The 22,758-nt window shown below is 34.6% G+C and overlaps 1 protein-coding gene and 1 pseudogene across 5 annotated transcripts in view; one reads left to right on the forward strand and one right to left on the reverse strand.

Moving 5' to 3' along the window:
• Nucleotides 1-22,758, reverse strand: part of RAP1GDS1 (Rap1 GTPase-GDP dissociation stimulator 1) — a 180,102-nt gene that overhangs the window by 79,865 nt on the left and 77,479 nt on the right. For all 5 annotated transcript variants that reach the window (XM_086704532.1, XM_086704529.1, XM_086704528.1 and 2 more), the window contains one exon: nucleotides 19,368-19,493. In XM_086704532.1, the coding sequence (XP_086560658.1) occupies nucleotides 19,368-19,493 (126 nt within the window). The remainder of the gene's footprint in view (nucleotides 1-19,367; nucleotides 19,494-22,758) is intronic.
• On the forward strand, nucleotides 12,193-12,318 carry LOC112859212 (U2 spliceosomal RNA; annotated as a pseudogene).

Genomic DNA, 22,758 nt, shown 5'->3' on the forward strand with positions numbered 1-22,758 from the left:
CAACATGAAAACACCCAAATATATAAATCAATTAATTACAAAGAATCTCACTGATAATAATACTATATAGTAGGGGACTTCAACACCCCACTTACAGCAATGGACAGATCATCTAAGCAGAAAATCAACAAGGAATCAATGGCTTTGAATAACACACTGGACAGGACAGACTTAACATATATTCAGAACATTTCATCCTAAAGCAGCAGAATACACATTCTTCTCAAGTGCACATGGAACATTCTCCACAGTGGATCACATACTGGGACACAAATCAGCCTTCAACAAGTACAAAAAGATCAAGAAGATATACCTTGCATATCTTCAGACCACAGCGCTATGAAACTCAAAATCAACCACACACAAAATAATTTGGAAAGTCATGACTACTTGGGAGATTAAAGAACGTCCTACTAAAGAATGAATGGCTTAACCAATAAATTAAAGAGGAAATTAAAAATTACATGGAAGCCAATGAAAATGAAAATATGACAGCCCAAATCCTCTTGTGTGCAGTAAAGGCAGTTGTAAGAGGGAAGTATATGGCAATCCAGGCCTTCATAAAGGAGGAATAAAGGTCTCAAATATACAATCTAACCTTACACCTAAAAGAGCTGGGAAAAGAACAGCAAATAAAGCCCCAAACCAGCAGAAATGGGAAATAATAAAGATTAGAGTAGAAACCAATAGCATCCAAATCAAAACAACAGTAGAGCTCATCAATGACATCAGGAGGTTCTTTGAAAGAATTAACAAAACTGATAAACCCCTAACCAGCTTGATCAAAAAGGAAAAAGAAAGGAGCCAAATATATAAAATCATAAAAAAAAGAGACACAACTAACACTGCAGAAATACAAGCGATAATAACAGAATATTATATGTCAACAAAGTGGGCCACCTGGAAGAAATAGGCAAATTCCTAGAAACATATAAACTACCAAAACTGAAACAGGAAGAAATAGAAAATTTGAACAGACCCATAACCAGTAAAGAAATTGACTCAGTAATCAAACATCTCCCAAACATAAGAGTCTAAGCCAGATGGATTTCCAGGGAAACTCTATCAAACATTTAAAGAAGAGTTAATTTAAGGCCTATTCCTTGGAAGCTATTCCAAAAAATAGAGATGGAAGGAAAACTTCCAAACTCATTTTACGAGGCCTGCATTACCTTGATTCCAAAACCAGACAAAGACCCCACTAAAAAGGAGAACTACAGACAAATTTCCCTGATGAACATGATGCAAAAATTCTCAACAAGAAACCAGCAAACTGGATCCAATAATATAATACTTATCTACCATGATCAACTGGAATTTATTCCTTGGATGCAGGGCTGGTTCAATATCCACAAATCAATGTGATACAACACATTGATAAAAGAAAGAGTAAGAACCACATTATCTTCTCAGCAGATGCAGAGAAAGCATTTGACAAAATGTTTTTTCTTGATAAAAACCCTCAAGAAAGAAAGTAGTGGTAGAAGAATCATATCTCAAGATCATAAAAGCCATATACGAAAGACCCAAAGCTAAAATCATCCTCAATGGGGAAAAACTGAGAGCTTTCCCCCTAAGATCAGGAACATGACAAATATGTCCACTCTCACCATGAATAAAAGGCATCCTAATCAGCCAGGAGGGAGTCAAACTTTCACTCTTCACGGACTACATGATACTCTATGTGGAAAACCAAAAGATTCCACCAAAAATCTGGTAGAACTGATCCATGAATTCAGCAAAGTCGCAGGATATAACATTGCTGCACAGAAATCGGTTGCATTCCTATACATCAATAATGATGCAGCAGAAAGAGAAACGAAGGAATCGATCCCATTTACAATTACACCAAAACCCATAAAATACCTAGGAATAAACCTAATCAAAGAGGTGAAAAATCTATACACTGAAAACTATAGAAAGCTTATGAAAGAAATGAAGAAGACAGAAAGAAATGAAAAACATTCCATGCTCATGGATTAGAAGAATATTGTTAAAATGTCAATACTACCTAAAGCAATCTACATATTCAGTGCAATCCCTATCAAAATAACACCAGCATTCTTCACAGAGCTAGAACAATCTTAAAATTTGTATGGAACCAGAAAAGACCCCGAATAGGAAAAGCAATCCTGAAAAAGAAAACCAAAGCTGGAGGAAACACAATTCTGGAGTTCAAGCTAAATTACAAAGCTGTAATCATCAAGACAATATGGTACTGGCACAAAACCAGACACACAAACTAATGGAAGAGAATAGAGAACCCAAAAATGGATCCACAAATGTATGGCCAACTAATCTTTGACAAAGCAGGAAAGAATATCCAATGGAATAAAGACGGTCTCTTCAGCAAGTGGTGCTGGGAAAACTGCACAGCGACATGCAGAAGAATGAACCTGGACCACTTTCTTACACCATACACAAAAATAAATTCAAAATGGATGAGAGACCTAAATGTAAGATAGGAAGCTAACAAGATTCTAGAGGAGGAAATAGGCAACAACATCTTTGACTTTGGCCACAGCAACTTCCTACTTGACATGTCTCCTGAGGCAAGGGAAACAAAAACAAAAATGAACTACTGGGACCCCATCAAGATAAAAAATCTTCTGCACAGTGAAGCAATCAGCTAAACTGAGGCAACCGACGGAATGCAAATGTAAATGATATATCAGATAAAGGGTTAGTATCCAAAATTTATAAAGAACTTATCAAACTCAACACCCAAAAAACAAATAATCCAGTGAGGAAATGGTAAAAAACATGAATAGACACCTTTCCAAAGAAGACGTCCAGATAGCCAAAAGACACATGAAAATATGCTCAACATCACTCATCATCAAGGAAATACAAATCAAAACCACAATGAGATACCACCTTACACCTGTCAGAATGACTAAAATTAACAACTCAGGAAACAACAGAGGTTGGCAAGGATGCAGAGAAAGAGGAACACTTTTGCACTCCTGGTGGTAATGCAAACTAGTGCAGCCACTGTGGAAAACAGTATGAGGTTCTTCAAAAAATTAAAAATACAGGGGCACCTGGGTGGCTCAGTCAGTTGAGCGGCCGACTTCAGCTCAGGTCATGATCTCACGGTTCGTGAGTTCGGGCCCTGCATCGGCTCTGTGCTGACAACTCAGAGCCTGGAGCCTGCTTCAGATTGTGGGTTCCCCTCTCTCTCTGCCCCTTCCCCACTCATGCTCTCTCTCTGCCTCTCAAAACTAAAGAAAACTAATAAAAATTTTTTTTTTTAATTTAAAATAGAACTACCCTATTATCCAGCAATTGCACTGCTAGGTATTTATCCAAAGGATACAGGAGTGCTGTTTTGAAGGGGTACATGCACCCTAATGTTTAGGGCAGCACTATCAACAATAGCCAAAGTGTGGAAAGAGCCCCAAACCCATCGACTGATGAATGGATAAAGAAGATGTGGGGTGTGTGTGTGTGTGTGTGTGCGCATATACAATGGAATATATACAATGGAATATTACTCAGCAATCAAATAGAATGAAATCTTGCCATTTGCAACAACATAGATGGAACCAGACTGTATTTATGCTAAGGGAATTAAGTCAGTCGGAGAAAGACAAATATCATATGACTTCACTCATATGAGGAATTTAAGGTACAAAACAGATGAAGATAAGGGAAGGGAAGCAAAAATCATATAAAAACAGAAAGGGAGACAAACCACAAGAGACTTAAATACAGAGAACAAACTGAGGGTTGCTGGTGGGGGTGCTGGGTGGGGGACTGGGCTATATGGATGACACTTGTTGGGATGAATGCTGGGTGTTATACGTAAGTGATGAATCACTAAATTCTATTGCTGAAATCATTATCACACTATATGTTAACTTAGACTTATATTAAAAATAAATAAATCCTCAATTTATTTCATCAAAGCACAGTATCCAAAAAAATTTTTTCTGTTAGTGAGCTACTAAAAAGAAAAGATCACTTTACAATGCCAATAAATTAGACAAATTTAAAAGTGTATCAATCAGTAAAAGTTGATCAAAACTTAATTTTAAAATATTTGTTGGGGCGCCTGGGTGGCTCGGTTGGTTAAGGCTCCGACTTCAGCTCAGGTCATGATCTCATAGCCTGTGAGTTCGAGCTCCGTGTCAGGCTCTAGGCTGACAGCTCAGAGCCTGGAGCCTCCTTCCAGTTGTGTCTCCCTCTCTCTCTGCCCCCCGCCCTACTCATACTCTGTCTCTGTCTCCCAAAAATAAATAAACATTAGAAAAATATTTGTTAAAAATATGTAAGATGTGTATAAATTCCTATCATTCTTCATGCCAGGAATGGAAGAATTTTTTCAGACAATTATTAAAGACAGTATAATTTTAATTTTTATCATCTATCACTTTGTATACAGAAGAAATAGGACAAAGCAACAGATATTTGTCTGAAAACCTATGTTTGTCTAACTGGTTTGAGAACAATAAAACTCTCAGATTGTTATATGGCTTTCCTTAGTTTTACTAAGAATCCTAATGAAATCACAGTGTCTTTTATTTCCCAGTGAATAAATGGGGGAAGTATTTCATAGACTCCTCTACATTTATAGAAAATGACAAAAGTAAAGGATCAAATATGATAATAAAGCATATTTATGCACATATATATGTTTTACATAACATTTTCAAATTTGGAAAAATGTAAGGAGCTTTTCCCTCCTCACTTGGTTCTGCTCCATCTCTTTCAATTAGGTAAAGTTTATTTTTGTGATTTTTAACAGATTAAACAAAATGTTGGTTTAGGATTAGCTTTTAGCAAAATTCTTACAGCATATTCCTATAGCTGCAATTTTCCCCCTATATCTGCAATTCTAAGAGCTGAACCATTAATGTTGAAGCATAAATTGGGGCGCCTGGATGGCTCAGTCGGTTGAGCGTCCGACTTCAGCTCAGGTCATGATCTCACGGTCCATGGGTTCAAGCCCCGCATCAGGCTCTGTGTTGACAGCTCAGAGACTGGAGCCTGCTTCAGATTCTGTGTCTCCCTCTCTCTCTGCCCCTCCCCCATTCATGCTCTGTCTCTGTCTCAAAAATAAATAAACATTTAAAAAAATTAAAAAAAATTGAAGCATAAATGTACTTAATGATGTATTTATGAAAGTGATAACTTCTTCAAATATAGTACTTACAGAGACAATGAACCACAGAAATGGATTTTAGTTTAACACTAACCTGAAAAATCACTTGAACTCTCAGGACTCAGTTTCCTTTCCTGTAAAATTTGGAAGGGGTGGAATAGATGACTTATTCTAGAAGTTTCTTGTACTTAAAAAAATCATTATTTTAAAAATGATGAATTCTAGCTTTACTCCCTTAAGCTTTCTATTTTTTTTTCCGAATCTACACCACCTATCCAAGTATAATCTGAATATTATGCTAAATGCAAAAAATTACCTAAACTTTTTGGGTGTTTATCCCCAAAATGTACATGAATATAAAGATATAGAAATTGCCCACCTATCATTTCCTCTTGCGTATCTCTATAAAAAACTCAGACTTATTACTGCCCCCAGAAAAACAAGCAGCAGTAAGAGCAAAAGTCAGAAAAATATAAGAAAACAATCTTTGTTCTCTCCTGTATCAGTAAACTGCCCTAACCTCTGACTAGCTGCTGAAGCTCCAAATCTAGACATTACTCTTGATTTCTCTCTTATTCTCACATTCCTGATCCATCCACCACTGCAAATACTTCTCAAATTCTTCTGATGCCTTCCATCATCCTCACTACCATAATCCTAAACCAGGTCACCCTTCCCTCTTGCCTGAACAACGACAACAACAATGACAACTACAAGTCTCACAATTGGGTCTCCATGCTTCCATCTTACTACTCAACTTCCATTCTTTTCAACCCACTTTCCATGCACCTCCACGAGTGAGGTTTTTAAAACCCGAATCAGATCCCCTTTGATAAATTCTTATTACTCTAGAATAATCCACAAGGTTCTCTATGATCTAGGTCTTATTTCTTCCATGTTTTTGTACAATACTCTTCCTGTACACCGCAGCTCCTTTATCTTGATCTCTTTTCTGTTCTTTAAACACAGTAAGTTCTTTCCTCACTCAGGGCTTTGCAGTTGCTATACTTCTAAAGAAATATTCTTCCTCTTCTCTTTAAATAGTTTATTCTCATTTCTCAGACCTCAGCTCAAATAACATCCTCAGAGACAACTTTCTTCACCTTCAGATTCTCTCCGTTACATCATCTTGCTTATTCCTTTGATATCAATGACCACAGTCTGTAAATATTTTCTTCTTGTACTATTTACTTCTTTATTGCCTCCTGTGTAAGCCCCACAAGGATGTGAATTTCTTGCTCTTATTTTCTCCTATGATGCCCATCAGTGGCATAGTGCCCTGAACACAGTGGGCTCAATCAATATTTGTTGATTAAAGTACTTGGTGCATCCATATACACAAAAGAATACAAAGACACAAAGTGAGAATTTCCAGGGATTTACTCATCATCACTACTGGAATAAAAACACTCAAAACATATGACCCATGGTGTAGATGCTGAGACTTTCTAGAGGCAGGAACATAAATACATGTCTTCAATGACATAAAGGCATGTTTCTAAATCTAATCTTCCTAGTAGTGATAAATTTTTTCCTATGTCATATAAAAGACTGACTGAAAGGATGGTTCAACAGGTTAAATCTTTGTTAGTTTATTCAAATATGTCTTAAGCATTTAAACGAAAAATGTGAATCCATCAGTATCTTTTCTGGAACTCAAAAAGCAACTTATTCATGAACCAGGTGCAGGTAAAATGTATGAAAGACTAGATATGAAAGTAAAAGCTATAAATATTACATCAGTGAAATTACAAAAAGGAGTCATGAAGAAAAAACCATGATCATTAAATACTCACGTATCAAAAAAGCATCAAACTTGCAATTTTGTGGCACAATATAATATTCAGGTTTAAATTTTGTCTTTATGCAGGAAAATTTCAAATACATTTACATATTTACATTTATAATGCAGGATCAGGAAGAAAGCACTAGTTCCACAGATGCAGTTTAAAATTAGGTCACAACATGGCATCTGATAGACATAGGTTTGGGGCGCCTGATGATACTTGTGCTAATTTCTGCAGTCAATGGATTTCTTACATTAGCCAAAACTGTTTGATAATCTTTTTTTTCAAAAAGCCTTTAAATAATAGAGCATCCACGAATCACCAAGAAATCACTGAAATTACTCCGTTTATTTTTATATTTCTATACTATCATTTTATTAGCAAAAGACTGAGTAACTGCAGATTATAAGAAAATTATACAATAACTAAACTCAATTATTTCCATAAAATTACCTTAAATGATTTCTGAATAGCTTTTGGGTTACAATGTAAATAATTTATTATTCTACTTTATAAGTCTAAACTGCTCAAGATCAAAACTAAATTTTATTCCAATTATTTTATATATGAGAGAGGCTTTTGTATGAAACCATTTCATACTTAAAAGAAATGCTAGGTTATGTATATGTATGTGTGTATGTGTGCCCACATGTATATACAGTTACAACTTAAAATTTAACTTGAACTGACAACAGCACGGTGTTGGGAAAGATACAAACATTTATTCCAGCCAGCAAGAAGAATGTGAATTATTCACTTTCAAATAGCATTTATCTTTTATATTCCCTCCCAGCCAAGGGAAATATCTGCAACATGCAGCAGAGACTACTGATTAAGAACAGAGAGAGTTCTCAGTACTTCAGCTTGGTTACAAAGAACAAAAATTGAAAAATTAAAACAGAACACAATTAAGAGCAGAGGATAACATGTATTAACAAGGTTCTCATAAGCAGACTGAAAATTTTATGTTTAATATATCTAAATGTTGACTTCATCTTTAACGGTGAAATTAAGGTAATAAAGGGGGGAAAGTTTTAAGCAAAAACAAATCTTATTTTTGAAGAACTTTATAAATTAGACTTTCCCCCCCCCCCAAGACTTGTTATTCAGGAAAGAAAAATTCCAAAGGCCATTCAGGCTTTGACTCAGAGACTAGGAAGGAGCCTGGTATCCAGGGGACCAAAAAAAAAAAAAAAAAAAATTTGCAACTATGTATGACTTCTTATTGAACTCAAGAAAAATCATCTAATATTTCTGTCACATGCAACACTTTCTCAAATGCTGTCTCCACCTTCATATCTATAAAATTGGTAACAACTGCTTGAAAATGATTATTCCATCTCTTTTTAACAAGACAGTCACATCTTTATAGTACTTGGAAACTAATGAAGTATTGGGAAAAAGCAGCTCTGTAATGTGTCCTTTGCCCTACAATTATCAAGGTAAAAATTTAAAGAATCTTTGAGTTTTAAATGCCACTTTAGGGGCGCCTGGGTGGCGCAGTCGGTTAAGCGTCCGACTTCAGCCAGGTCACGATCTTGCGGTCCGTGAGTTCGAGCCCCGCGTCAGGCTCTGGGCTGATGGCTCAGAGCCTGGAGCCTGTTTCCGATTCTCTGTCTCCCTCTCTCTCTGACCCTCCCCCATTCATGCTCTGTCTCTCCCTGTCCCAAAAATAAATAAACGTTGAAAAAAAATTAAAAAAAAAATAAATGCCACTTTAATAAACAAGAGGCATCTGAATGTGATAGCAAGTATAAAAACGGAAAAGATCACAATTCCTCAACATGTAAACAAACTATCTGAAGGGTTATTTAAACCCTTCAGGTTTAACCCTTCATGCACTGTTTAAATCCAGTGCATGTTTTACTTTGCAAAAATAAACCACACTGATAATAAACAATCTAATCTCAATTCATATTATAATTTCATTCCTTCTGTTGTAGTCCGTTTTTACCACATCACACCTGGCCTACTGCAATGGCTTCCTCCTCTTTTTGCCTCACTTTTCTTCCCATTCTGATCCAAGTATATGCTTCTATGAAGCTGAAGTATCAATTTCAAGTTATTTTCAGTGTTTTTTTCCTCCTGTCCAGACATCAAAGTACAAAATAACTCCTTATAGTCTACATACATTTTAAGTGCACAACACACATTGACACATGGATGCAAAAATCAAGATGTGTAACCACAGTAAACCTCCACTATTATTTAGTTATTTAAAAAATTCTATCTTCATGACAGTTGATATCATGCCCCACAGCCCCAATTCTGAACTTTCCCCCCACACGACAAGTTTCCTACTATTGCCTTCCTGCTGACTTTTACTGACAGATGGACTTGACTTCTATTTTATTGGGAAGATAGGAGGCCATGCCAGAAACACTATTCTGATTGCCCTCTTTACTGCCTTAACATTTTTTTTTTTTATACTTTCACCTATCTTCTGACAGTTTTCTATAATACCAGATTTACTTGGGTTCATGATTTCATTTCTCCTCTTTTCATCCATGATCTTTCTCCACCAGTTATTCCCTATAAGAGATTTACTCTGTCCTTGTCCACAGGTTCTAGCCTAACAAATATGTTCCTCTCTCCAGTGCTCTATATCACTCTCACAGTGCGGCCCTTCCCTCAAACTACTCATCTCTTTTTTTCTCGTTAAACTTCCAGAAAGTTAATATTCCCCCTTCATTTCCTCATTACCTACCATAGCCCTTGAAATTTGACTTCTCTCTAAACAAGACTCAACTTAAAGATGTCTTTTAAAATATGAATGTCTCTTTCTCCAGTCATCAAAATTCAGTATTTTTTTTTCTTGGCAGTACTTGACACTGTTTACCACCAACTCTATGAAATCCATGACAAGAAATATATTTCCCTTGAATCTTTCAGTGCTTCTTCACAAGCTCCTTCATGTCTTCTACATCCTAAATATGGCTGTTTTCCTTTAAGCGTTTCTTCTATTCTCATGGGTCAACGATCACTCATAAATGCATGAATCCTAAAGCACATTCACCAGAATGTGACAACAGCACTTCAGGTTCAACACACCTCCAAACATATTCACCTAGATGGGATCTCACTATTGATGTCTCTTGTTGGTATTATCTTGATTCAAATTCTGGACCCATGGACTCCTTCCTCTTAAATGATACCTTTTTTGATTCTACACACACACACACTCTCTCTCTCTCTCTTCCTTCTTGTTCTTTCTTTCATTTGTTCCTCAAGTTGAAAAAGGGGGAAAAAAAGCTTTTTAAGTGGTTATTCTTCATCTAGTCCACTGCCCAATGATTTTTAAGTAGGAATGTGCATCAGAATCATTTAGGGAGCTTTTGCAGAATATGTATACAATAGGCTGTATTCTAGCCTCAGAGATGCTGATGATTTACTTGTTCTAGCGTATGACTACAAAAACGTATTTTGAAAATGTTCCCTAAGTGTTTTCAGATGCACACTTCTTAAGAATGGCTGCCTATCTTATAATGTACATCTCTTTCAAATTAACTTTGTCTATTGTATCAATTTGAACATTTCATTCTTTTGCTGAAATACCTTCAACGGCTCCCCATTACAGAAGCTCTTCCCTAACCTGGGTTCCTGAGACATCACTCCATTATATTATCTATCTTTTAAAAGGTTTTTCTGTGCTCCTGAAAAAATCCTTTAACATCCTCTCCACAGGTTGAAATCCTATGCAGATTAAATGCCTTCTTTTTCATGGATACTATTGAAAGAGCTCAATCACAAATGAGCTCCTTCCTAGACCTATATTATGTAACCTCTTTTAGCATTTGTTACATAGTACCTTGTTTTTTAACATTGATATACATGCTTCAATACAATGAATACACTACAACTTCCTTAAATATAAGAGACACACTTGGACAGAAACAGAAGTGATTATCAGCAAAATCATTTCCCCCCTCACATTATTTGCATTGGTTTTCTAGAACAAGGGTAAATTATAAACTACTTAAAGGCTGATACTTACCAGAAATCTCACCTGAAGTAGAGGCTTGTGGCCAAACACAGAAATTCTCCTGAGACTAGGAATGCTAATGTGTAACCTATCACCATAGGTTGCATAGAAGGCAGAAGCTAATAAATTGTAACTTGTTCATTACCTGTTCTAAGACTTGAGAGTATAAATTCCCTCTCCCTAAGAAAGGGGAACCTTCTGGCATTGTTAGTGGGAATGCAAACTGGTGCAGCCACTCTGGAAAAGTGTGGAGGTTCCTCAAAAAATTAAAGATTGAATTACCCTAAGACAGAGCAATAGCACTACTAGGAATTTATCCAAAGGATATAGGAGTGGCTGACACAGAGGCACGTGCACCCCCAATATTTATAGCAGTGCTATCAACAATAGCCAAATTATGGAAAGAGCCCAAAGGTCCATCAACTGATGAATGGATAAAGAAGATATAGTTTATATATACAATGGAATACTACTCAGCAATGAGAAAGAATGAAATCTTGTCATTTGCAACAACATGGATGGAACCGGAGCATATTATCCTAAGTGAAATAAGTCAGAGAAAGACAGATACACCATTATGTTTTCACTCATATGTGGAAGTTGAGAAACTTCACAGAAGACTACGGGGGAAGGGAAAGATAAAGGGTGGAAGGGAGTGGGGAGGTGTGGGGGGAGAATGGATGATGGGCACTGAGGAGGGCACTTGTTGGAATGTTTTATGTAAGTGATGAATCACCGAACTCTACTCCTGAAGCCAGGAGCACACCGTATACACTGTATGCTAGCTAACTTGACAAAAAATAGAGTAAAATAATAAATAAAATAAAATAAAATAAAATAAAATAAAATAAAATAAAATAAAATAAATAAATTCCCTAAATCTTATTTTGGGACTAGCAATTTTTTGTTGATTTTTTCCTGAAAGTCAAATTTGAAAATTTGAAGGGAGAAAAAAATAGAGGCAACTGTATCCTCCATTTTAATTGTGCAAACCCAGTAAACCAAAACAAACAAACCTTAAAAACCCCAACAGTTATTGCTGTAGATCATACTTTAAAATTTTATATGCATGTGTATACATGCATAAGTGTGTGTTTGTGTGTGTGTGTGTGTGTGTGTGTGTGTGTGTATAATTTCCTCCACACTACAAGTAGAGTTGAAAGAAACAAGGTCATTTCACATACAAGAGAGAACATGTATGCCTCTCAGATATAAGGAGCTTTTTAAACTTTTAATTTTGAAATAATTAGATGCTCAAGGAAACTGAAAAAAAAAAAAAAAAAAAAAAAAAAAAGCAGTACAGAAAGGTCCCATGTATCGCTTCTCGGCCTTTTGGCTAAGATCAAGTGTAGTATCTGTTCTTATCAGAAAGGTCCCATGTACCCTCCATCCAGCTCACTCGAAGGGTCAAATTTACACAACTTTAATACAATATACCCCAACCAGGAAACTGCCGCTGATACAACCCACAGACCTTGTTCAGATTTCATCAGGTTTCATAGGCACTTGTGTATGTGTATGGACATGTATAGTTCCAAGCAATTTTATCACATATATAGATTCATATAGCCACCCTCAATATGTGGTATTTTTAAATATTCACTTTCATGCAAATCAGATTTTTATCAAATTGATAACAGGCTTAAAAATAAAAGATAAGCATTTTTTTTTGGTCTCAGAAAACAGAAACGTGGATACATTATACAACATAGAAACTGAGCATGCAGAATGAGTACAAACAAAGTAGAACTGTATTTTGGCTGAAAATAAACTAGAAAATAACATTCAAGTCAAAATTTCAAATTTTTAAGTTGTATGCTTTCAGTTCACTAAAAAACAATATATCTGGGCTATGATGTCCAATTAAAACTTAAAGTATTCAGTATTATTTCTTGGATCCTGTTGAAGATTTGGTATAAGAAACAATCATATGGAGACTATCTGGGCAATTTTTATACAGCCATTATTGAAGATGCTGTCTCCAATGACAGCCAATATCCTCTGCATATTTTAAGAGGGATGTGTACAGATTCATCTAGGGAGCTGATATCCCAGTGATAAATCTCTTCTAGCATTTGTCTCAACAGTTTTTTTTTTTTTTTGACCAAAGAACTAGACTATTTCTCCTTAGCATAAAATAAAAATTACTTAGCATAACAACTTTTTTTTTCACCCTGGCTGCCAAGAAGCTCAAATTAAATTAGTGCTTATTATGGTAAGTATATTATCCCTGATTCTTAAATGATTTATCTTTGCCTCTCTTTATATGGCTTCTGGTCCTTGCATCTTTATTTTAGATATCTTACGTATATTAGTATATGTATTACATTATGTCACAGCACACTTTTAGAAATAATAATGTATGGACTGAATGTTTGTGTCCCTCCAAAATTCACATCCCTGATGTGATGGTAGTAGGAAGTAATTAGGTTATAGAGGTAGAACTCTCATAATGGGATTTGTGCCTTTATAACAGACAGGAGAGCTTGCTTCCTCTCTTGCTTCTCTCTCTGCCATGTACGCATACAGTTTGCTGTGGGCAAAAACTACTGGCTTCTTGATCTTGGATTCCTCAGCTTCCAGAACTGTGAGAAACAAATGTTTGTTGGTTAAGCCACCCAGTCTATGATATTTTGTTATAGTGGCCCAAACTAAGACAAAGGATCATGCATATATGCTACATATTTCCTTTGTACAGCAGCTCAAAATTTATATTATACATCTAAATATAAACCTAACTAGGGGCGCCTGGGTGGCGCAGTCGTTTAAGCATCCGACTTCAGCCAGGTCACGATCTCGCGGTCCGTGAGTTCGAGCCCCGCGTCAGGCTCTGGGCTGATGGCTCGGAGCCTGGAGCCTGTTCCCGATTCTGTGTCTCCCTCTCTCTCTGCCCCTCCCCCGTTCATGCTCTGTCTCTCTCTGTCCCAAAAATAAATAAAAAACGTTGAAAAAAATTTTTTTTTAAAAATAAATAAATAAATAAACCTAACTTAATTCACACAAGTCCACTTTACCAATGAGGATATTAAAATTCAGGAAGATTAAATGACAACTTAGTAAATGGCAGAATTGGAAATCTTAACATCTGCAATATTTGCCTTCCAGGGGCATAGTAAAATCTCACTTATTTATAATTACTTTTATTTTAAAATGAACTATATTTTATATAAGCAATGCACTATTTGCTTAATTTCTAAAAATGGCTCCAATTACAACTCCTATCATCTATTTCTTTTTATTCTGACCAAAACCCACATAAATTTAGTGTGTACTTTTAACTGTCAACAAGTTGTGTTCCTTTGTGCATTTTATTTTCTCTATCATATTAGAGACAGACATCTTTAATGGCGTGAAATTTTTCAGTTTATAATCGTGTTACAAAACAACATTTTTTTCCAATATATTCAGCATATCTGTGTAATAAAGTATTTTCATGTGATAATAGCCATAATTACTATCTCTAAAAATTGCAGCTGCATGTAGTTTTTTATTCTCATATACATAATACACTTTGGTGATAAACCCATTCTTATACAACAGATTAACTGATAAAAGAATCTGGTTTTTACTTATTGGATAATAATTCTATTTTGTTCTAAAACTGACTACTGACACAAAGTAGGGTAAATATATGAACCTGCAAAACTCTCTAATACATGATTAAATACTTAACCTAATTTATACCACTGAAATAAGCATTTATTTTTAAATGCCAGACATAAATTTGCAAATACACTTTGCTTACTTAGGCAATTTCAAAGCATGTCTGTATTATAACACATACTTATCTAACCAACTTACATTACAAAATACTATAGAATTAATGCAAATTATATTTTAGCATTTGCAATCAGAATGAAGAATTCTTTTTTTACATAAGAATAGTGTAGCAAAGTTATAATCATTAATATATAAGTAGGTCCAGGCATATATTTGGTATCCTTTCCATTTATACTTGAAGTCAATGAAATAAACAATATTTATTTCACTTCATAAATACTGGCTATGGCAAGACTGATCATCATCTCATTTTGAATATTTATTTATTCTTCAGTGAGCACAAATCCAATTTTCTTCATATCATGTAAGATGGCATATTATATGTTTCTTAAGTGTGTACCTTTCCAATAATAGTATCAATTATATAATAATCATTAATTTTCTATAAAGATGCACATTTAATTTTAATATGTATTAGCTTGAATTGTACATTATTCTTTCTCTGGTATATAGAAAGGCACAAATATTTGTCTAATCATCTTCTTCCAGCTTCTACTAAATAACCTTGGACAAATACATCTAATATCAATTATTTCCTAACCTCAAGCAGTAACATCTTCAAACAGAGAAAACTCAGTCTCCAATCACCAATTTATCCTTACAAATTATAAATACAGTGTGGAAATTTAAAAAGCAGCTCTTCACTACCATAAGGCTATTTAACTATATCAACAATTTAAAATGTGTACAGCTATATAAACAAAACTAGTCATTGAAAGAAGGGAATACTACAGAGATAGACAAATGAGAAAAAAAAGAACTCATTCTTTTTAATATCTCCTTTGAGAGAAATGTAAATGAAATAGGCTGAAGGCATGCAATTCTGAAATGTAATGCTACTTCTTTTTATTTAAAATCACATTACCCAACATATCCCATCACAATTTTGCTAATTCCTTTCTAAATTGAAATACAAATTTTCCCTAATCTTTTTTTTTAATTTTCTTTTAATGTTTATTTATTTTTGAGACAGAGAGAGACAGAGCATGAAAGGGGGAGGGTCAGAGAGAGGGAGACACAGAATCTGAAACAGGCTCCAGGCTCTGAGCTGTCAGCACAGAGCCCGACGTGGGGCTCGGACTCATGGACCGCGAGATCATGACCCGAGCCGAAGTCGGCCACTTAACCGACTGAGCCACCCAGGCGCCCCCCTAATCTTTGATTTAAAGCATCTCAAATGTCTCATAAAAATGGTTTTTTGGCAAAGTTCAAGACAAGACGGCTTTAAAATGTTGCTTATATCAGAAGTCTGTTTGGATACTTGGAAAGAAAAATCCATAACTGAAGTATCTTTGGAGGCTCTTTGGAAGATCAGAAAAAAGACCAGGCATCTTAAATGAAAAATGTTCTTATCCAGTAATTCTTTCATCTCTATATGCAAGAGAAAGACTGGGATTCAAAAAGTTGATCAGCAACAAAGCCTCACTCCGTCCTATTTAGCAGTTCTGTCAGCCTGCTACCTATGTTATGTAAGAGTTTCCTTCCATTCGGAAGAGTTCCTAAAATGTCAAAGCCAGTAAAACTGAAATCTGACCTACTTTTTTCAAAAGATTTCCATGGATTTTATGGCAAGTGTAATTCCTTTTACAGTTGGAGTTCTCCTCCTTTCAAATAAACTGTGTTAACTGAAATATCCTAGCAACTGCATTACCTTTTAAGGGTTAAAATAAAAATCCATAAAATATACACAAGTTTTCTCAAATTTTTATCTCTTATAGTGAATTCCTTCTGGTGCTTTTTGCATATATTGGCTTTATTATCTGTTGTAAGCCTAGTAACATTCTGAATGAGCCTGCATTAAAATATTATCCACTTAGGAGTGCCTGGGCGGCTCAGTCATCTCATGTTTTGTGGGTTTGAGCCCCATGTCAGGCTCTGTGCTGACAGCTCACAGCCTGAATCAGAGCCTGGAACCTGCTTCAGATTCTGTGTCTCCCTCTCTCTCTCTGCCCCTCTCCCACTTGAGCTCCCACTCTCTCTCAAAAATAAACATTAAAAAAAATTTTTAATAAAAAAATTAGCCACTTGGAGTGCATTTATAAAATGTAAGTAAACTGCTTAGTCTGACAGGTAAGTTTGATAAAACACCAATGTGAATTTTAAAACATGTATTATTTATAAGAAAAAGATTCCCTGTATTTATAAAACTGTCATGTGTAGTTTTCTATTTTCTTTTTAAGAATGAAGCATTATATTCTTTATTTTTTTATTTTTTTTTATTTTTGAGAAAGACAGTGTGAGCAGGGGAGGGGCAAAGAGAAAGGGAGACACAAAATCCAAAGCAGGCTCCAGGCTCTGAGTGGTCAGCACAGAGCCTGACGTGGGGATCAAACCCATGAGCCATGAGATCGTGACCTGAGCTAAGGACAGATGCTTAGACGACTGAGCCACTCAGGTACCTCAATAATGAAGCATTACATTCTTGAGAGGGAAGAAGGTTAATTAATTAAAAGAGAAGTTGCTCACTACTTTTTAAAAAAGAAACCTAATTCCTGGGTTCTTTCAAACTCCTAATTGTCAAAATATATAATGAGAAATGCATTTCAAATAAATTCACAAATCAAGCACACAGCATCATATTTACAGACTAAAATATCATTTTCGTAATTCAAATAAAAGTGCTGTACTTTTCTTACAATTATTCTGACAAAATCACTGAGATGTTCACAGAGATTTAATTTCAAATAAAAGGATAAGAAAGCATACAGGCTTATAGAAATTATATGCATAAGATAGCATGGCACAATGAATACATTTTATCAGACAATTTACAGTAATAAATCACTCTTTATATTTATACATTTTTAAGACTATTAACTTCACTTTCCTTAAACAAGGTTTACAAGTATAAAAAACAGCCTATATTTGCTATGCTTACTTTTCCATTTAACTATAATTTACATTGAATTAAATGAAAGTGAAGTGGTTATAAATATTTATAAGTAAATGAAACAAAAAAAATTAACTTCATAGCCTAAAGCACACCCACAGACTTTATACCTCATAAGAACAGAGCAAATGGACTTTACTTTCATCAGAATGATAATCTTATTAACTACACATTTACTACCCTAACTTCATGGTTCTTTAGAGTACACAGGAAATAAAATTACTGTGTGCCCATAAAAATAATAGCAGTATGAGATAAGAGATCACTATGAGTGTTTCTTCTATTGTGCCAAAACTAAGGGAAACTCCAGGACAAAAGTACTTAAAATAGAGAATTCCTGTATTTAAATAATGCATAATTTAAGAATAACTAAACAGAGCAAGGGTTAAAGAATACTTGTGGCAGCCCTAAATTCTAGTAATATAACATAGAAGGATAAGAATAAACATAGTAATGATCAATGGTCACCAAATACATGCCATCAATCTTTGACTATTACTCTGTAGAGATCTTTTTAACTTTTATTCTTAACATTAATGATATAAAATATATCTTAAATAGTTCACTCAATACTCAAAGCTAATACTGTAAGCTATGAGGTTTAATAAAAAATCCTAAATATAAAAAGGCAAAGTTACAAACATAAAGCACTAGAATTTTATAAATAAAGCTAATACCCTAGGATAAAAGGCACTGGAAGGAAGGAACAGATAGATAAATTTATAATCAGTATTGGGGACTGGAAATTGTAAGTTAAAATTCATATTAAGACATCCACATCCTCACACATAATATATTATGTTCCAGAAAAAGTAAGGAAAGGAGAATAAGTTAGGCTAGCCTTACCACCAATGCTATAAAGAAATTAAAACTGAAAGTTACAGTTTCAGTCTTTTTTCTACTTTCTTTTATCGTAAATAAATATGTTTATGACCTTATTTTCTATCTGCTTACATGCCCAAATCACTTTGTGAAGCATCGCCTATGATGAAAGGGTTATGTCTTTTGTGCATGAAATCACTGGGGAAAATAAACAGCAAAAGTTATCTTAGTTATATAAATAGAACTAAATTCCTAGGAGACTTTAAAGGTAAATGTTAAAATATGTGTTTCTGGCTCAGAATATATAAATCTAAGGAAAATCCAGGATAAGGCAAATTTAACTGAATATACTCAAGATTTTTCTGTATTCTGTTTACATATTTGTGGAGAGGAGAAGTAGAAAATGTAAAATTTTTGCAATATATCCAAACCCAAGTTCTTGCTTTGTCTTTACCTGGCACAGTAGCGTATTACAGAAAGCGGTGAGGATGATAATGACATTATGACAAATAGGAATGGAGTCAATGCAGATGCAGTAGGCCAGTCTAGCTTTTGAGAAGACAATGGTTTTTATTAATGGTTTTATTGAATTACAAGTAATTAAAAATTTATTTGGACAGACTTAAATACTTTAAAAAACTGTGTTCATAAGCATTCTCATTCAGAGATATAACTGCAATAAAACCTAACTGAAAAGACAATATACATTTGTTCTAAAACGCTTCAAAAACCCCAATTTCTCAGAAATTGACTTACTTTCCTCTGAAAGTATTATTTGTGATAGCAGAGTAAAAGAATTCACTTCCTTAACTTCTTAGTTAAGAATCCTATGGCTCAAATTTCCACTGGTTCTGCTAAGCAAGCAGAGCTAAATCATCTGGCTCATGTTAGTGTCTTAGCCTAGAAAAGACAGTGCTAACACTAAAAGTGGAATTAGTCTGAAAACCATAATTCTTAAACAAAAGTTTTTAAGTGTATCATTGATATTTCAACACTTACGGCTATCGTAACATATGTTTCCTAGAGCCCTGCCCGTTTGAAGTAGCACTTCCTGGTCTTTGCTATTTAGCAGCTGCACCAGTGGTGAAATCAATCCAGCATCCACACATGGAATACGCATAAATTCTGAAAATAAGAGACATATGTAATTAAAAATCTAAAAATTCACAATTCACATAAATCACGTCCCTTAATAAATACCTACGATTAAAATGTTTAAGATGGCTTACCATTTGAAGAGTACATTGTGTTCAAAAGCACCATTATAACCCTACTAAATACTTCATAGAATAAGTACACAAAATGAGTGGGCTCTTATTTTTATTGACAGTCTCTGCCACAACCAAAAAGGCTTTTAATTAACTTTCATTATACCTAATTGATCACTATCTTCTTATAATTACAAATGTGCTTGGGAAGCAATGTGTGATGATGGAAACATTGGCAATGCTCCTTCCATGAACCCGATAATTAACGTACTACAGTTATAAACTAAGTTATCAAATTGTGCGAATTTTCACTATATGGTCTCTAAAAAAGACAAAATATGATTTTTTTCAAAGGTTCAAGTGTCTCATTAAAAATAATAGTTCCTTTTCAATTGCTAAGATCTAGTGGAATCATCTATTCCTTATCTTCATTCCTACTCTTTATTTGTATGGATCATTAATATCTGCTGTTATACCCACACATTCATAGGTCTTAAGTACCAAATGCTAAGTTTTCTTATGCTTCCAACTCATTTTTCATTAGCTCTATAGTAAACCATTCTCAAATTTATTGTCTCCCAATAACAGCATCACAGTCATGATGATTAGACATAAGTTTTACGGTGTCTCATGATAGACTACTACATAATTAAAGGATAATAATGACATCTAATTAATAAAAGTTCTCCAAATAATCAGTATTTAGAACCATTATTTTGGACATCATGATTTGCTGTAAGGATGTACTGGTCAATGAAGTTAGTCAACATACATCTAATTCCTCTACCTATAACCCATCCTACTACATAAATAAATCACTATCTTTTCAGTATTACTTTCAAGGGGGCCCACTCCTTAGCTTGCTCCACAAACACCATCATAAGCAACCCTCCTTCTCTTTCTCTTCATTTTCAAATTCCTAGAGCACATCATATAGGGCTGTTATGTGAGCTGTTACCTCTGACACAACTTTTCCTGCTAAGATAGCTATGAGTCACAGAGGTATTCCTCTCTACTTAAACAAAGGATTGCATTTCTATTATATCTCTTACTTACTACTGTATTATTGAAAGCTCTCTGTAATTTAAACTTCCAAGATTAAGAATACTTGTTACTTCTAAATTTTTTTTTTTCAACGTTTTTATTTATTTATGGGACAGACAGAGACAGAGCATGAACGGGGGAGGGGCAGAGAGAGGGAGACACAGAATCAGAAACAGGCTCCAGGCTCCGAGCCATCAGCCCAGAGCCTGACGCGGGGCTCGAACTCACGGACCGTGAGATCATGACCTGGCTGAAGTCGGACGCTTAACCGACTGCGCCACCCAGGCGCCCCTAGAATACTTGTTACTTCTAAAGCTAACTTTTAAGTTTACTGTTAATTTTTTTTTTTTTTTAACTCCCTAACAGGAGTTTTCCCTATTGGGAAAACAAATCATGCTATATGTACTTCCAAGAATTCAATGACCATCTTCTATGGAAGATGACACATCAGTCTACTTGTCTACCTCTTAAGTTAATGGTCACACTTCAGGATCTTTATATATTTCAAATCTTAAAATAGCACGTCACCAACTCAAATTAATCAAATTAAATACACATATTCATTATCTCTTCTACCTTTTCCTATAACTAGTTTCCAACAGTGAGATCATTTTAATAACTACTAAAATAAGAAATTTAGGAACAGTCTGATTTGCACTCTTATGTCATAAATGGAATCTGTTGTTAGATTGTACTGGTTTGTTTGTTGCTATGCTTCACACAATGGCAACATTTATGAGCTACTATTTTTGCTTTGATACCCTAATTGTCTATATGATACCAACATATCTTTCAAAATTCTGATGGTACAATCAACAGCTTCAGTTATTCTTGAAATGATAGAGAATAAGTAATTACAGGAAAATTGCAGATTCAAATAAAACTAAAGCTGTTCTGAGCATTTTTTTTTAAAATAGAAAAGCATATAAAGAACACCTTAAACACTCACCATGTTATAGGTCAATTAGGTTTCAATTTTTTTAAAAAGCACATTAAAGGGGCGCCTGGGTGGCTCAGTCGGTTGGGTGTCCGACTTTGGCTCAGGTCACGATCTCACAGTTTGTGAGTTCGAGCCCCCCGTCAGGCTCTGTGCTGACACCTTGGAGCCTGGAGCCTGCTTCAGATTCTGTGTCTCCTTCTCTCTCTCTGCCCCTCCCCAACTTGTGCTCTGTCTCTCTATGTCTCTCAAAAAATAAATAAATGTAGGGGCGCCTGGGTGGCGCAGTCGGTTAAGCGTCTGACTTCAGCCAGGTCTCGATCTCGCGGTCCGTGAGTTCGAGCCCCGCGTCAGGCTCTGGGCTGATGGCTCGGAGCCTGGAGCCTGTTTCCGATTCTGTGTCTCCCTCTCTCTCTGCCCCTCCCCCGTTCATGCTCTGTCTCTCTCTGTCCCAAAAATAAAATTAAAAACGTTGGAAAAAAAATAAATAAATGTAAAAAAAAATTTTTTTAAAGCACATTAAAAATAAAATAAAACTAGTACATTCCTTAGCTTTCAATATAAAGGCAATACTGCCAGTCCCTGAAAAGAGTAAATTCCCTTTAAAACCTGCTTTTCAGCCAATTTATTTTTTAACTGAGGAGTGCAGCCCTCCTTAGCTAGTTTTAAAGACATGAAGTTACATACTTTAGAAGGATATATGTAAAAATACCAGGAATCAATAAGGAATATGTTTAAGATCTTATATAATTAATATATATAATTATGTTATATATAATATATAATATAGTAGTATAATACATAATATAGTGTTATATATGAAATATAGTATATAGTAGTTATATATAATATGCATATATATGAGCAATATATATTATATATATATTATGTAGTTACATACTTTAGATGGATATATGTAAAAATACCAGGAATTAATAAGGAATATGTTTAAGATATTATATAATATATATAATTATGTTATTATATAATATATAATATAGTATTATAATATATAATATAGTGTTATATGTGAAATATAGTATTTAATAGTTATATATATATTGCATTATATAATGTAGTTACATACTTTAGATGGATATATGTAAAAATATACCAGGACTTAATAAGGAATGTGTTTAAGATATTATATATATAACATAATTAAGATATTATATATGTAACATAATTATATGTTATGTAT

The sequence above is a fragment of the Puma concolor genome, chromosome B1, assembly GCF_028749965.1.
Source record: "Puma concolor isolate L17-30 chromosome B1, mPumCon1.1.hap2, whole genome shotgun sequence".
NCBI classification, from domain to species: Eukaryota; Metazoa; Chordata; class Mammalia; order Carnivora; family Felidae; genus Puma; species Puma concolor.